The sequence below is a fragment of the Chiroxiphia lanceolata genome, chromosome 8 (genome assembly GCF_009829145.1).
Source record: "Chiroxiphia lanceolata isolate bChiLan1 chromosome 8, bChiLan1.pri, whole genome shotgun sequence".
Classification (NCBI taxonomy): Eukaryota; Metazoa; Chordata; class Aves; order Passeriformes; family Pipridae; genus Chiroxiphia; species Chiroxiphia lanceolata.
Genome location: NC_045644.1, coordinates 28,623,695 through 28,638,529, shown reverse-complemented (window position 1 = coordinate 28,638,529; position 14,835 = coordinate 28,623,695). Strand labels below are relative to the sequence as shown.

General features: G+C 37.2%; 1 protein-coding gene across 4 annotated transcripts in view; it reads right to left on the bottom strand.

Annotated features, from left to right (window-relative positions):
• Positions 1–3,310: 3,310 nt before the first annotated feature.
• Positions 3,311–14,835, bottom strand: part of WAPL (WAPL cohesin release factor) — a 65,659-nt gene continuing 54,134 nt past the window's right edge. For 3 of the 4 annotated variants that reach the window (XM_032694177.1, XM_032694176.1, XM_032694175.1), the window contains exons 11-19: positions 14,574–14,671; positions 13,331–13,407; positions 11,949–12,124; positions 11,514–11,629; positions 10,658–10,819; positions 9,297–9,504; positions 8,052–8,140; positions 6,903–6,998; positions 6,016–6,550 (exon numbers count right to left, since the gene is read on the bottom strand). In XM_032694177.1, coding sequence (XP_032550068.1) covers positions 6,485–6,550; positions 6,903–6,998; positions 8,052–8,140; positions 9,297–9,504; positions 10,658–10,819; positions 11,514–11,629; positions 11,949–12,124; positions 13,331–13,407; positions 14,574–14,671 — 1,088 coding nt within the window. In that variant the 3' untranslated portion in view covers positions 6,016–6,484. Of the gene's footprint in view, positions 6,551–6,902; positions 6,999–8,051; positions 8,141–9,296; positions 9,505–10,657; positions 10,820–11,513; positions 11,630–11,948; positions 12,125–13,330; positions 13,408–14,573; positions 14,672–14,835 lie in introns of all 4 variants that reach the window. The other variant, XM_032694178.1, reaches the window with a different exon arrangement.

Here is a 14,835-nt window from a genome sequence, read left to right as displayed (position 1 = left end):
TTTAAAATGCTCCATTTCTGCTGCTGAAGTATAATTTCATTATAGCACTTTAACCTAGACATTTTTAATTTGGGTAAGAAAGCTTTGCCTCAAAATTCCTTGTTGAATGAAGACAAAATTTAAAATACGAGCCAACAAAATGACAACAGTTGTTTTATAGCAGTTTATGTAACACATTACTGAACTACTTTTTGAGGCTCAGCAACCTGAATATCAACCTTTTGAACCTAAATTCATGCCTCAGAGCAAAGCTCTGACACAAACTGATCTTACTGCGAGTTTTCCTTATGATTTATACTTCAATTCCAACAGAGGCTGTAACTTCAACAGCAAATCAGAAGACAACTTAGGCTGGATATTTTAAAACTTTTTGCCTCGGAAATGCTTTTGAGAGCCACATGTTTGGGGTAAGAGGCCAACAATAAATCCATGAATAAAACCCCAAGTTCCACAACTTGGGCATCATTCCCAGAGGCAGTAAGGGGGGTGCATTGCTCCTGAATGGTCTCACTTGACACAAAAGCAACTCCTTCCTTTCCTTTCTCATTCAAACTCCTGCAGTAATGCCCTTCACCTTGATTTTCATGCCTTATGTAGTGGTACCAATGAGATACAAAATAACTATATGTGTGTGTGTGTGCGTACATCCATACCCACATTTTTTCATCAAGGCTTGCTAAGCAATGAGTGAACACTGTAATGCAGAAGGACTCCAAACAGCAGCAAATGGCACTAGGACACACCACAGCCACATTCACAATCCCTTCTCCCATCAAACAGGCTACTTAAACACATTTCAGTACATGTCAGTTACTGGCTGGGAAAAAATAAAATTATTTATAGCACTTGTGTGTTTGTTTGTTGCCTTTTTTTTTTCTTCAAATTGTAGCTCTTGCAGTTTTGCTCAAGTATAGGTTTCTACTGATTAAACACTAGAGAATTTAAACAATGCAAGTTAAGAATCCATTGAAGAAGTCTGGTTTGGATCTTTAACAGAAATACTTATACAGGTAGTAAATATTGATCTCCCCACTGACACATTAACATTCTGGTGCATCTTTGAGTCAAATATTTCCTCTGGTAGAATATCCTCCTTTTTTTCATTGTCTCTATTCCTTGCTTTCAGTGGTGAGAATACATTTAATCCCCTTAAATGGGTGAAATGATAGGTCTAGAAAGTTCAGAGAAGAGAGTAACACACACACACAATTATTACTCACTCATCTGACCAACACTGACAACTGCTGTTCTAGGACACAATCACAGGATCAGATTTATAGGCAGAATAAAAACCATTTCATCCACTTCACACTCCAGATTAACACTCTTCCTCCTCACTTTTAAAAAACTAAATGCAGAGACACAACTAAATCTTCTATCATAATACAGCAAACTTAAAAGGATTCTCACACTTAACAGCAGACCTAAATAAAATTCGTTATTCTTTCCTTTACTCCAAGCAGAGTTCTCTTTTTCCCTATCATCTAATTCGACTCTGCAGAAGTTCAATGAATCTTCCTTAAATAACTCTGATCCACCTTTGAGCCTACATGGTGGTATAAAAGGAAATAGGTACTGCTGTGTGTACAACTCTTCGGTGTTCACGCAGTCTAGCTTTTCACACACAGAAAAAAATTCTTTGGCCACTACTTCTCCAAACTGATCACATGGAAGTTCAAGTTGTGGGTTGGGAGACTTAGAGATATGGTTTGAAGACAGGAGGTGATAGATATGACATGTCTGTCTCTCAAATGTCAGGTGGTCTCCAGTGTAGTTCACTTCCTTCCAACAAGGACTGCTTTTTCCAGGGCTCCCTACTCCAGCCTCTCACCACCAGAGTGCCTGTTGTCACAGACACATGGATCGTATCGAGCATGGAAACCCAGGGCCTAACCCAGAGCTGAAAATTAAGTTCAGTTTTCACAGTTGGAACAAAGATTCTGTGGCATTAGTAAACCAATCTACCCTTCTAGTCCTTCTGGGTAAGGACTTCTAGCAGTTGAATTATTTATAAGGGTTTCACTTTTATTTACAGTAAGACTATCTGAACCTACTGATGTTGCAAACATCCTAATAAGTTACAGTCCCTTTGGCAGGGGACCTCTAGGGCAAGTAAAAAAGAATATGTATGAAAGGCTTCTGTTCCATGTAGCTAAAAGAATCCAGTAGTGTCCTTTACCCAAAGACAAATTAACATATTGCACAGAGGAAGAGAAGCAGCAGGATCAAGAATTACATTGGCCTGGTTTTGAAAACACTTGGCTAGCAGAATTCAGGGCAAATTCCAACCTCATTATCTTCAAAAACCCAATTAACAGGCCATCCTATAAGGAAGGGCTTGATGCACCTACCTAAGTCCTCTTTATCTTTTCAACTTAAATACACATTTTTGTTTTCCATACCCTTTAAACAAGAAAAGTTCCACATCCATGAAAAGAAATTTTACTGTGGCTTGGCTAAAAGTAGCCCCAGCTAAACAAGCATGCTTTGACTCCTGCTTACTAAAAGCAGGAATTGGTGATGTCCAGAAAGGAAAAATGAGGGAAGACAGAATGCTCACTAGTGCATCTGACACTGAAAACATCTTTATCAATTCAGTGAGGCACCTGAGCCCAAAAACATGGTTCAAGGCAAGAACTCCTTTTAGAATATTCTTTTCCAGAAACGCTTAAACCAATGTGACACCCCAGAGCCCTGAGATTGGCTCAGTTGGTTAGAACATGCTGCTAACACCACCAAGGTTGTAAATTCGATCCCCAGATGATCCATTGAGTTGGGCTCAAAGATCCTTGTGGGTCTCCCTTATCTCAGAATATTCTGTGAAATCTGTGAACTCAAAATATAGAGGTGATATAAGAATCCTCACTGTCACCCTGCCCACCCAAAGAGGCTGTGCAGCATTCCTCAGCCCCCCAGCAGGACCACACTATTCCAGCTGTGTGTTTGGCACTGATGCTTGGCTTGAGGGGGAGAGTGAAGCTTTTATACTTTTGTGATCACCTTCTCCTGACAGCACAGAAACAGCTCCCTCAGGCCAGCTTAAGGAATCATCTCCAGCACTGCTGCCTGCTCTTGTGTTAAGCTCCTGGTAAATCAGTCACCACATCGTGCCAGATCACTTTGCTATTATGCAAATCAAGCATTTCAGACAGACTGAAAGGGAAGTAATTTATGTGAAAGGCTATGACTCCCAAATCTTCTGCAGAAGCTTCACAATTGTCCTGTTAATCTGAAAATGCTGACGTCATCTCAAAGCATCCACACACAATGCTTCCATTACATAACTACCAACAAAATAAACAAGAGGAAATACTTTTACCAGTTTTTTTTTTAAACATTTGCTTACACAAAGCTGCATTTGCCTCTTACAGTACCACATACCAATAACATACCACACTCAGTATTTCAAACTCCAGTAACGTTTCCTTTACAGCACAGAAATAGTTACATTATGCTGAAGCTTGTTGAAGTGGCAACGAGATGACACATCACATTCAACTCACTTTACAGCTCATGAATTATTGCATATTGTACCCGTATCAAGTTGTACCAATTAAGGAAAAATCCATGGGAAAAAAAATCCATCCGGAAATTAAAGCATCATTCATATTAATCGAGAAACAGAGCAACGCTCGTGGTAATTTCCTCATTTTTCACTGAATAAAGAAGCCATTAACATGCCCCTTGATGTGAAAAGTATCACCAGAGTAAGAACTGCCCCATTTCCCCTACGCTCTACCACATTTTTGTTATTCTGACTATAGCTCCTGAGAGTTGTTACTGAAAGATCAGTGGCAACTTAGGTAGAGAACTTCAAAATGCATCAAGAGACACAGTACATCACCTCCAGAAAATGTGCAGGCTTGGCTGGTTTGACTGACCACAGCCTCAGGTCCAGGCACTGAATTTTGTTGTCCAAACACACAAGAGAAAAGCAAAGCACCACCTTCAGGATGCTCCACTATTATTTTTTGTCTTTTTTTTTTTTTTTTTGTCTTTTAGCAATTTACCTGACACTGCCTTCTTGCTGCAATCACTCAGAGGAGTGTTTTATTGCATGTTAAAAGACAAGATATGTATTGAAAGTAGCAATTTTATTTGAGTTAAAATTATTTACAAAAACCCAAAGACATACTTCATGAAACTGGTACAAACTATTTTTCCTGCCGTTGGCTTTTGCTCCAAAGATCACAGCTGAGAAATACTGTATAAAATAAAAATAGGATTGGATTCAGAAAAGTACTCTACTGTTCTAATTTCCAATTGAGAGTATTTACACAAATATTTACAGTGGAAAAAAAGTTACTTTAAAACTTTAATTTGCAAGTTGGCCTCAAGTACCCTTTAATGCAGAGTTATTTGAGGGTCTAACACACAAAAATGCACTGCAGTTCACAGGGTGATTTCTCCCCCCACCCTCAAAAAAAAAGTATCTGCATTTGTCAGTGCTTGACAATTAGTTACATTTAAAAAAAACTGTTAAACACTGAGGTAAATCAATTCCCAAACAATTACCAGTGTAACGAAGAAAGGTAGTTGTCCCTGCTTTCCCCCATCATCACATTTGGATTTTCTTTTCTCTTGCCATCTCTCCACAGAAAACTATATAATCAATTTGAAATTCCATTGCAAGTGGAAATCTCTAAAATCACAAAACTAGATGGGCCAAATATTCAGTCATTTCCTCCTGCTATAGATCATTTACATCCAGCTTCTCCCTCTCTCTCAATACTGGTTTTCTGTTTTGTTTTTTAACGAAGGGGAATACAACCTCAAAAACTTTTCTAAGTTACACTGATACACTAAGTTTAGAAGGTGATGAGAGAAAATGCAAAAAAATATGACCAACATAAGATTTTTGCCGCTAATCAGTTACTTCCTTACAGAATTCCCAACAATCTGCATTATCAAAAATAGGAAGACATAGAAGGCAGCCACTGTATGTAAAAAATTTACAGCTGGCACTGATACAAAAGCACAAGTTCTTAACTTTATACATGGAGATAACACAAGATCTAAAAGCAGGTTAGATTTCCTGTTATTTCCTCCTCATTATACATAGAACTAATATTCTTATGGCTTCAAGTTTTACAAATTCATGGAGTAACACGATGTAACTACCTATACAGGCATTTAAAAATGTCAGCGAAGCAGATCTCAGAACAGTCTGCAAATATTCAAGACCACCTTAATAAAAATAATTACCAATTCTGTTGGTCTGAATAGTGAGTGCAAGAAAAAAATTGCTAAAAAAATTCACGTATTTTCTGGGATTCTTTGTTCCACTTCAGTCTTCAAACACAATGCTTTGCTGTGAACTAGACCTCAGACTGAACAAAATCTTAGCTATATCAGCAATTTAAGGCTTTGTGTTGTATGCATTTCAACTCTGTCATACTACAGAAGAATGAAATAGAAAGATTATGTCAGCTGGAAACATTAATCCCCATTGGTGTTTTAGCTTCTTAAAAATTCTTCCCCCTAAAGCATCCAAATTCTCTGTACTGAACATTATAAAACACACCTTGAGTTCTTCCTCGAAACAAACTAAAACAGCATTTCAAAGTTTTTGCTTATTAGAAGTGTAAACTACCCTGGGATTAACAATCTTTTTTTTTTTTTTAAATATTTTTTTCCTTTATTTCAGTTGCTTTTTTAAACAGGGCACACAACTTTTTTACAGTCCCTATTTCTTCAGTGGATAACATACCCTCAGAATGGCTTTGTGTGGTGATGGGGCTGCATGCTTGGAACTACAAAGTGTTATGGTCTGTCCCGTTACAGTACATGGGCCGTGGGAGCTGTAGAACTGAGAAATAGTTCAACGACCTAATTTCAGTCAAAACAGTATAAAAAATAAACTATCCAATCCTCGCCTCTTTGGATTCCAACAAATTTTAAATATAGACAGTAGTTAAAATCACAAAAGTATTTAAAAATTTATATTTTATGATTTTGGAATTATCTAGTAATAAAAAAAAGCAAGAGCAAATTAAACTCAAATAGGAGCGGTGCTGCTGTCCAGAACTTCTTTATTAGAACATTTGTTTGATACCTCAGTAGCTAAGCTGCCTTTGCACCTGGCTGGCATGAAACAGTGGCTCAACAGTAAACAGCAGTTGCACTATCAGCAGCAAGTTTTTCCCCTTGAAACTTGTCACGAACAAAGCAAGAAAAAAAGATAGGGAGGGCAGACCCTGCCAAAAATATTTAAATACTGCACTGCATCATAAACAGCAAGGTTTCTTTATTTACTTTCCTCAGAACCTTTTTCCCCTCATTTTTGATAGTTGCAGATTGATGTAGTAACTGTCTTTTAGAAAATGCTGAATGCATGGTTAAGAGACCAGGTAGCCTTAAAAATCCGAACACGAATGACACAGATGAATGCTCTTGGTATATCCTTCAAGGACTTCTTTCATGACTTCTTCTTTTGTCTAAGGGTAGCTCCAGCATTAGAGTGCCTGCAGCGGAAGTTAAGTATCTAGCAGTGTTCCAAGTATTCAATCACCCTAGAGATAGATTTCTGGCCTGTTGTTCCAACAGCACACTGGAAATGTAACAGAGAACAGAAGTAACAAACAAGCATTTGTAACACCTTGTTAAAATATTTGAGAGCAAGTCTAATTTCACAATTTTAGTGTTTACAATTATATAATCAATAAAAGCAACTAGGGTTCAGGCAGACAATCAGAAGTATTTTCCTGACCAATCACAATATAATGACAGGCAAAATTACAACAGACAAATGGGTCTTCAGTATTTAAAAAGAGAATATCATCATGTGGTCTTATCAAGACAAAAACTGAAAACTTAACGCTTCTAAAAATGGATGAAATATTAACAAAAAACACAATTACAAAAATATCTACATACATCAATTTAAAATATATATTACTTACAGTAAGGTTCATAAAACTGAGAAATTTTTTGAGCATTTCAGTCATTATCGAGAAGTCCCCTTCAGGCAAGTACTCCCTCACAGTAGTCACATTGATCTAAGAAATAAAACAATCTTTTTTCATTTGGGAAATATTTTTCCAACACAGAACTATAGTACTCTGCATGTGACATGCAATAAGACAGGTATATTCATAGGATTATTAAGATGGCTTTTGCTGTCATCTTTATGATTTAAGTCTCTTTTAAGCAATATTCATATGCTTACTATGTTTATATTTCTAGACAACAACAATTGCTAAAATAGTTTTTGTTGTTGGTTTGATGGTTTGGGTTTTTTCTCCTTAAAAAATAATAAAAGAAAAAATAGGACTGCCAGACCTCCCCAGGACCCACAAGATTATCAAGAACTAAAAACCCCACCAGATCTCTCTTCTGACATGGAAAGACTCTCCCTTTACAACTGTTAAGGGTTGAGAATTACTGAATTTATTGTCAGTCTCACTCCAAACACTAAAATTGTACAGACACTAATCAGTACAAAGGCACAGAACAGCACTTTAAAGACCATTTCTGCCACCACGGCAAATTTAGTCAAGCCTGAAGGCAGGTCTGAACCTCATTTTCATTTGAGCATATATTTGATAGGAAACTTTAGGAAGTTCTCAGCCATTAGAGTTCTGTACTTTTAACTTCAGCTTTCTATTACATATTTCCAATCTGAGGCAATCATCTTGAACTAATATGGACATACACAATTTCATGTAATTTCAGTGGAGGAAAAAAATAAAGCAGACTGACAAAGAATAAACAAGTCTGATGGTAACTTGCTTATTTACTGAGAAAGCACAGGCTTGCCAATTTGCCTTTGCCTTTCCAAAGTAAGTTCTTTTGCTGGCTACAAATAAGGGGAGAGAGGTGAAAGAGGTTAAATATTCAATTCCAACTGCTTTTGAGAAACATACTGATGTTCAGAAAATTTGTTTTGGATGAAATACGTCTGGCAACTTTTCACAAAGCTGTATACATCAATGTAGCTTCATCAGTGTACTTGCTCACATTGAAGCCTAATTTAACTAACCCCTTTCAATACAGCAAATTATTACTTCACTAAAAATTATACTGGATTTAAGAGCAACTTATTCCCTTACTGGACTCTCCTGGCAGAGACAGCCTAGAAGCAATGCTGTGTATGAGGCCACAATGCAGTCTTCCATGTGCTTCCCAGCATGCTGAAGAGCTGTAAAAAGAGACAACTGAGTGTATTGTATTCTCTAACCAGCTGCTATCTTTTACTGCTTCAAATACAATCTTTCATTATCACTTTCCAGAATACTTTTTTCTCAAACAAAACGAGCTCTTGGACTGAGATTTCAGAGGCAGGAATCAGGAAGCACCCTACTTACTGACTCAGCAGCACACTGCCGACAAGAAAAATGGTTTTCATTCACTTTTAACTCATTCTGCTGGATAGTATTTTACTGTCTGCCATTTCAATGTGCAAACTTTATGCTGAACACACCAAACTACCAGTGTAAATGTTTCATGTGATACTATAAGCCAGTAAGACTTCCATCCAAAGTAGTTTATAGCACTAAGGACAGCAGATATAGCTTTTTTTTCTTTGCTGATGACTCAGCATTTTTTGCAAATTACAAATAACTGCAGACACCAGTTGGTGGAGCTACAAAAAGGAGGAAGGATATAAAGCAAGGTTGGAGAAAGTAATATACCATGCCTATGAACAAAAGATTAAAACACTATTAGAAATAATACACTGCACCTACATTTGGAAGATTAAAGAAGGACTGATGTTTCAGACCTGATACATTTTCAAGAGACAAACTACATCACAGCTTAGAGATATTCAAATTCCTGGGACAAGCTACCAAAGATGCAGCACATGAAGGCATTACACAGATACCTGAGATACCACTGATGGAGTGAGAAGACAGAGAAGATGGGGACAGAGGAGGCACACATGCAAATAGGAAGAGGAGGGAAAAAAGCCCCAACCCTTAAAAGTAGCTTAAAACAAGAACCCTGGGAAACAGAATTAAGGTAGATAACTTACAAGGAGTGTTTCAAAAGAACAAGGTGCCTAAAAAGGTTTTGGGGTTTTTGGGTCTCTTTTGTTTTGGGGTTTTTTTTTGTTTGTTTTGGATTTTTTTAACAAATTGAGAAAAGGTACTATTAAAAAAATAAAAAGTAGCATCATTTCTTCCACTTCTCATATTTCAGCTCTGAACTGCTCCTACTTATGGTCTGTAGCAGTTTCACCTGGAAATCTCAGCCCAAGAGACTGCATGTAGGTGGGAAGCAGAGGACAAGGTGGGACTTCATGCAGTCACACAGTTCTTTGCCTTCGCTGAGCTCATCACAGCCAGACGACCTACCTTTATTAAGATCAAGTTCTTCATCATCTTCTTCCTTCTTAACCTTCTCTTCAGTACTATCTGGCTTTTCTGTGGAGACCCACTGGATCTCCCCACTTGTCTCCTGCCATTCCCCACTCTTATCATGCTGAGCAGTAGGAGCTTCTTTAATCAACTCGTCTGTCTGGCTCTCGGCCAGTTGTGCCGCTCGCTCACACTCCAGGAATAGCTAACAGGGAAAATTTCAGGACAATTTCCATTATAAATTAAATCCTAAACACACTGAGTTAATACTGGAAAGTTTATTTCCCATTCACAATTCACCCCTTAATACAGTTAGCTTTCAATACTTTTCTTAACAATAGCCTTTTCTTCTTCAAAGGAAAATATAATCTGTCCCAACAGCTCCACAGCAAGACCTCCCTCCCCAGTGCTGAACCAGCTGCCAGACTCCTCTTGGGCACTGTAAATGTTTCATTGCTTTCTTTGAGACATGGCTTCAAGACTAAAAGTTGCCATAATTTCCTGTCCATCTCTGTTGTCTACCAATTTTCATCTTCTTTGGACCCTAGCTACACGCCCTTGGCTTTCTTAGCTTTTACCTCGTTATGTAAAAAGCAAAAGTATGAAGGAGTAATTTGAAATGGAAGGAGTAATTTAAAATAATCTCATATTGTGCATTTATATCTTGTCAATTATTTTCCAAATAATAAAATGACCACTCTTAAATACTGCCAAACTGTATACATTGAGATATTTAATATCATTACTTTTATTGTTGATTTTTTTTTTGTCTGCTGCTGGACAGTTATTCCATATAGTTAACAGAACTGCTAAAAGCAACCACAAAATTAACTCCATTGAAATAAAAAGTCTGTCATTTCCTTTCCATTTTTTCATTTTAGTTTGCATGGTGGAACTCATTGACCAAAATTATTGGTGGATTTCTTTTTTTTTAAACAAGCCAGTCAATACAGCATTTAAGATGCTGTTTCACATCCATAATAATTACATCTGTATGTAAGAGAAAAGTAGCTTACAGTTTTTATAGCTGGTTTAAAACAAAAGTCAAAGTAAACCATTTAGGAACAATAAAACTAGAAATAAATTGTATAGTAACAAAAAAGCTTTATGGACATGAGAGCAGCCTTTGGATGTCTGTAATAATGATACCACTGTCTTTTACCAGGAAGGCTGTTTCTGTAGTGGACAGTATGGCAAAAGTCAGAATTTTGAGCAGCACCCCTCTCCCCCACTGTGTTGTATTACTCAAAATACTGAACAGAAAAAATTCTGACACATCTTCATTTTCAAATTCACCCTTCCCCTTTGACAGTCTGATAATGAGAAATGGCAGCTGTTAGAGGACAAGCATTTCTTACCTGCACTAAAGCCTGAACAGCATCAATCTGTCCAGTTATCTTCAGGCTCTTGTCTCCTTCACCCGTGCACAGGGAGTCAAAGGAACACGATGTCTCCATGTTGACGAGACAGTGCCTGTTCCGGGCACTGTATTCCACCAGATTGATCAACAGACCCAGTCCCTGCAAGAATTGGAGAGTCAGAAAGGATTACACACATTAAAATAAGACACTTCAGCACAAAATGTCTTCTTTAGTCCTTATCTGAGGATACATAACTTACTAACACACCCTTATGAAACAGTCTGAGAGACAGAGGGAACAGGATTTAAAGAAATACAGGGCAGAGATCCCTGTACATGAAAACTTTCATAGAGGTATCTCCCTTTTTCCAGTTTTGAACATGAAAACATTTCTGGAGCTGAGAATTCATTTACAGGTTAGGGATTCACGTACCCAACCTTCAGATTATGTTCTTAAGATGTCCTTCACGTACACAATTTCGCTGTTGCTATTTAGGCCACACTGGCCTATTTTACATAAACTGAGGTAAATTTGACAAAGCCTTTATCTTACACAACATCATCATATTTCCAAAGTTGAAAAGATGTTTGAAAATTAGTAATTTACAGTCTTATTTAGCTAAATCTCTTTGTTCACCAAGCAGTGCACTTTTTTCCCCACCAAACAGGAAAAAAACCCTCAAACCCACCAAATCCTTGCAGAAACTTTAAATACCCCACTAATTATATATATATATATATAAAGACAATGAAAACTGTAGAGGAAAGTATTCCTTAATGTGGAACCAAAGTAGTTCAATGGGTAAGAAGGGGGCAAACAATTTTCTGTTAATGTAACAAACACAATAGCTTACCAGCACCCGAATATCAAATCTCTGTTCTTGAGGTAGGAACTTTGGAACCTGAAGCACACAATTCATTGCTGTGCCTATCAGACCATCTTGTTCACCTGTTTTTGTACTACCCCATTCTGTAAACAAAGAGAGTTGAGAGGCTCAATTTTGAAAATATTCATGTTCATAATGGTTAGCAGATTGATAAAAACCTTTTGGTCCTAAGGACAAACCAGCCTCCCCCAGCCAAAGCACACACCTCAAACACCTTACACTTGCAATTACTCATCCAGCTTGTAAAGACAAATTACTGATGGCTCTAAGCAAGCATCTACCATACAAAACTGCTTCATTACACTGTACATGGAAAAACCCTAATCAGGACCAAAAAAAGGTTTACATTAATGTTTTATTCGATGCTTTATCAGAGAATATGCAAAATAATTGTTGTTTTACCATTATCATTTGTCAGGTTGAGCAAGACCCCAATGATGGCCCTCATACAGTCTTCCACTGCTTTACCCACATGGTTAGTTACATTCTGGTGAGGCAAAGGCTTGTTGTCTGGTAGACAGATACTGTCTTCAGCACGATTATATCGCTGGATTAACTCCTCACAATGCTGCAGGGCTCTGCAGGGAGAAGATGCAGAACAAAGTTATCTTCACAACATATAGAACATTCCACCTTTATCCTTGTTTCACCAGGAAAAAAAACTCAAATAGAGCTTATGCAGAATTTTTCTGATATCCAGATGCCCAGTCTGTAGGGAGACAAACTTATCACCTATAAAATCTTTCATAAGCTCAACTGAAATTATGAAAAACAAAAACCAGGAAAGCTTTGTTCCTTACAACTTTATCAGCTTGGTCTTTCGAGAACAAAAGTTAATTTTCCTTTCCAGCTTCAGCACTTGGTCTTACAACAGATATCTCCTCTTCCTACAAACTCAGTCTCTCATATCCTCTGGCCGTCAAGGCACAACATGATTCTGACAGTGTTATCTAAATTTTCTCTTGTTCTCTTCTCAGAGCTATTTCCCTTCTGTAAGAAATGACACATGACTTCCTGCTAGTAAAATCTTAATCTTGTAACACTAATGGACCATAGGCACAATTCTACTGCATAACATCAGTTTCATGTTAAACCACTACACCGATTTCAATTACAAATAAAACTAGAAATGTCCAACATATATATTGGTCTAAATAGCATATTAAACTGCAGTTTGGGTTTTTTTTAATTTAAAAAAATACTCCAATATCTAACCTACAACCATTAAATTATTTTTCCAATGAGGTCTGTAAAGTCAAACTTTCAGCTTCATTTCTTCTCTTATGAAGAGCAATACAAGGGGCAGACAGTCTCTGCCAGCCAGCTGAGACCTCACCCAGATTGATAAATGGGTTAGAGGTGTTTGTATAAGAATCTGTCAGGGAGAACAGCCAAGAACAGAATTTCACTGCTTTAATTCTTACTTACACTGTCAATTCTGTTATGTTCCACTTAAGCAAATACATAAGCATAATGAAAACACAGCAAATAAGTGTAGCTTCATAACTGCCCTCTTCTGTGTTCCTACTAAACTTGGTACAGATGGAGCCAAATCCAGAGTTTGCAGCTTCTACAGAACCAACAGTAGCAGCACTAGACATTGGTAGTACTGTTAGTTGCCCATACCTTCATCTAAATTAACTTCAGCATTACTTAATGGAAAGTAACAGTGGAAATTGTGGTATTATGTCCCCCTAGAATATTCTGGTATAACTTGTTGTTTATTTTTTCCCCCATCATGTGAAGTGTTGTGCCAAATTGTCTTTTTTTTTTTAACAACTTACTTAGCAGAGGAGACTATGAGTTGTGAGTCTTTGTATGCTATCAGATAGCTCTGATTTTCTGGATTATGCACAGTTACCTAAAAAGAGAAGGAGAAAGTAATATTAAAAATAGGAGGGGTTTTCTTTACCTGAAAGAGAAGTATTCCCTTTCGCTACTACCCCACTTTATTCAGTTCCACATTTCTTGGTTATTATCCAGTGTAAACTTTCACTTCTCATTGTCCATTATTACATCATGAACCATCCTCAAGTTCAAATTTGAATATTCTAACACTAAACAAGCCTCTTCTAGTGTTGCTTGGAAAATCCACTATCCAATTTAAAAGCAGAAAATGGATCTGAAAATTTTTCTCTCACCTTTGACAAGGCATGTCACGAGTATTTTTAGGTAGACACCCTTCAACAATTTTTTGGCTTTCTCAGTTTTTAGCTTGTGCTTATACTACCTTTGAGTCTGTCCTTTTATTTTAGTGAAGAAAGTTACCATTGTGGCTATTTGCCCTCTAACCTGGGTTCAAGGTGTTCATTGAGATTCACTGAACTCTGATCCCAAATGTTGCTTTCAGATCCGTGGAGATGTGTTGCTAGAACATAACAATGTTCTCCTGCTGGCTTATGGCATCACAATAACAGAGTAACACCAGTAACAAACACCAAACTCAGCAGAGAAGCACACACTAACCATTCCTGTCAATTAAGCTCTACAAAAGTACCATACATTTTGATTCTGTTCAAAGTTCTCAAAGAAATATTTATCATCTCCGCTTACGTGCTTAACTGATGACAGGACTACTTTGCCTTTCAGGGCAGTTTTCTCTTTCAGCACTTAGCCAGATGATGGTTCAAATTAGCAATTCTTAAAATATACATCGGTTTATTGCTTCTAAGAAAACACTGCTTCTATAATGATCAGCTATGACTAGACACACACTGAAGAGTCAAACTCATGCCATGAAAACAACATCCATAAACAGCAGCTTTTCATAGGAACTTAAGAAAAAGCATCATGTTACATTTAGTTATTCTAACCAAAAATAAACCTGGAACGCAGTACATACAGAGTAGTAAAACAGATTTTCAAACATTCCAGAAACACTGATAAACATCAGAAAGTTAGTACAAGTCTATGGAAAAAAATCAACATTCTAGTGTTGTAATGTAACTATATCCCAAAAGACTGTTAGAATGAAAAGGTCTGCTTAAGAAGGGGTTTCAGAAATGCAATGTATCTGCTCATACTCACGCTTTCTAAGACCCGTAAACACCTTTCTGCACCCCATAATGAAGCAACCAACTTCTCTTCATTTTCATCACTGCTTAGGTGATCCACACATTCTTTAACTAGACACAAAAAGAAGTTGTTTTCCACTATCAGAAAGAGATCTTCAAAAGCCAATTGTACAAACTAAGCAGTTACTCAAAGAGTTGCTATCAACCTTGTTTTACACTTTACACACCTGCAATGAATGCTTGGAAACAATTATGAAGACAAGATCAGGATTTTT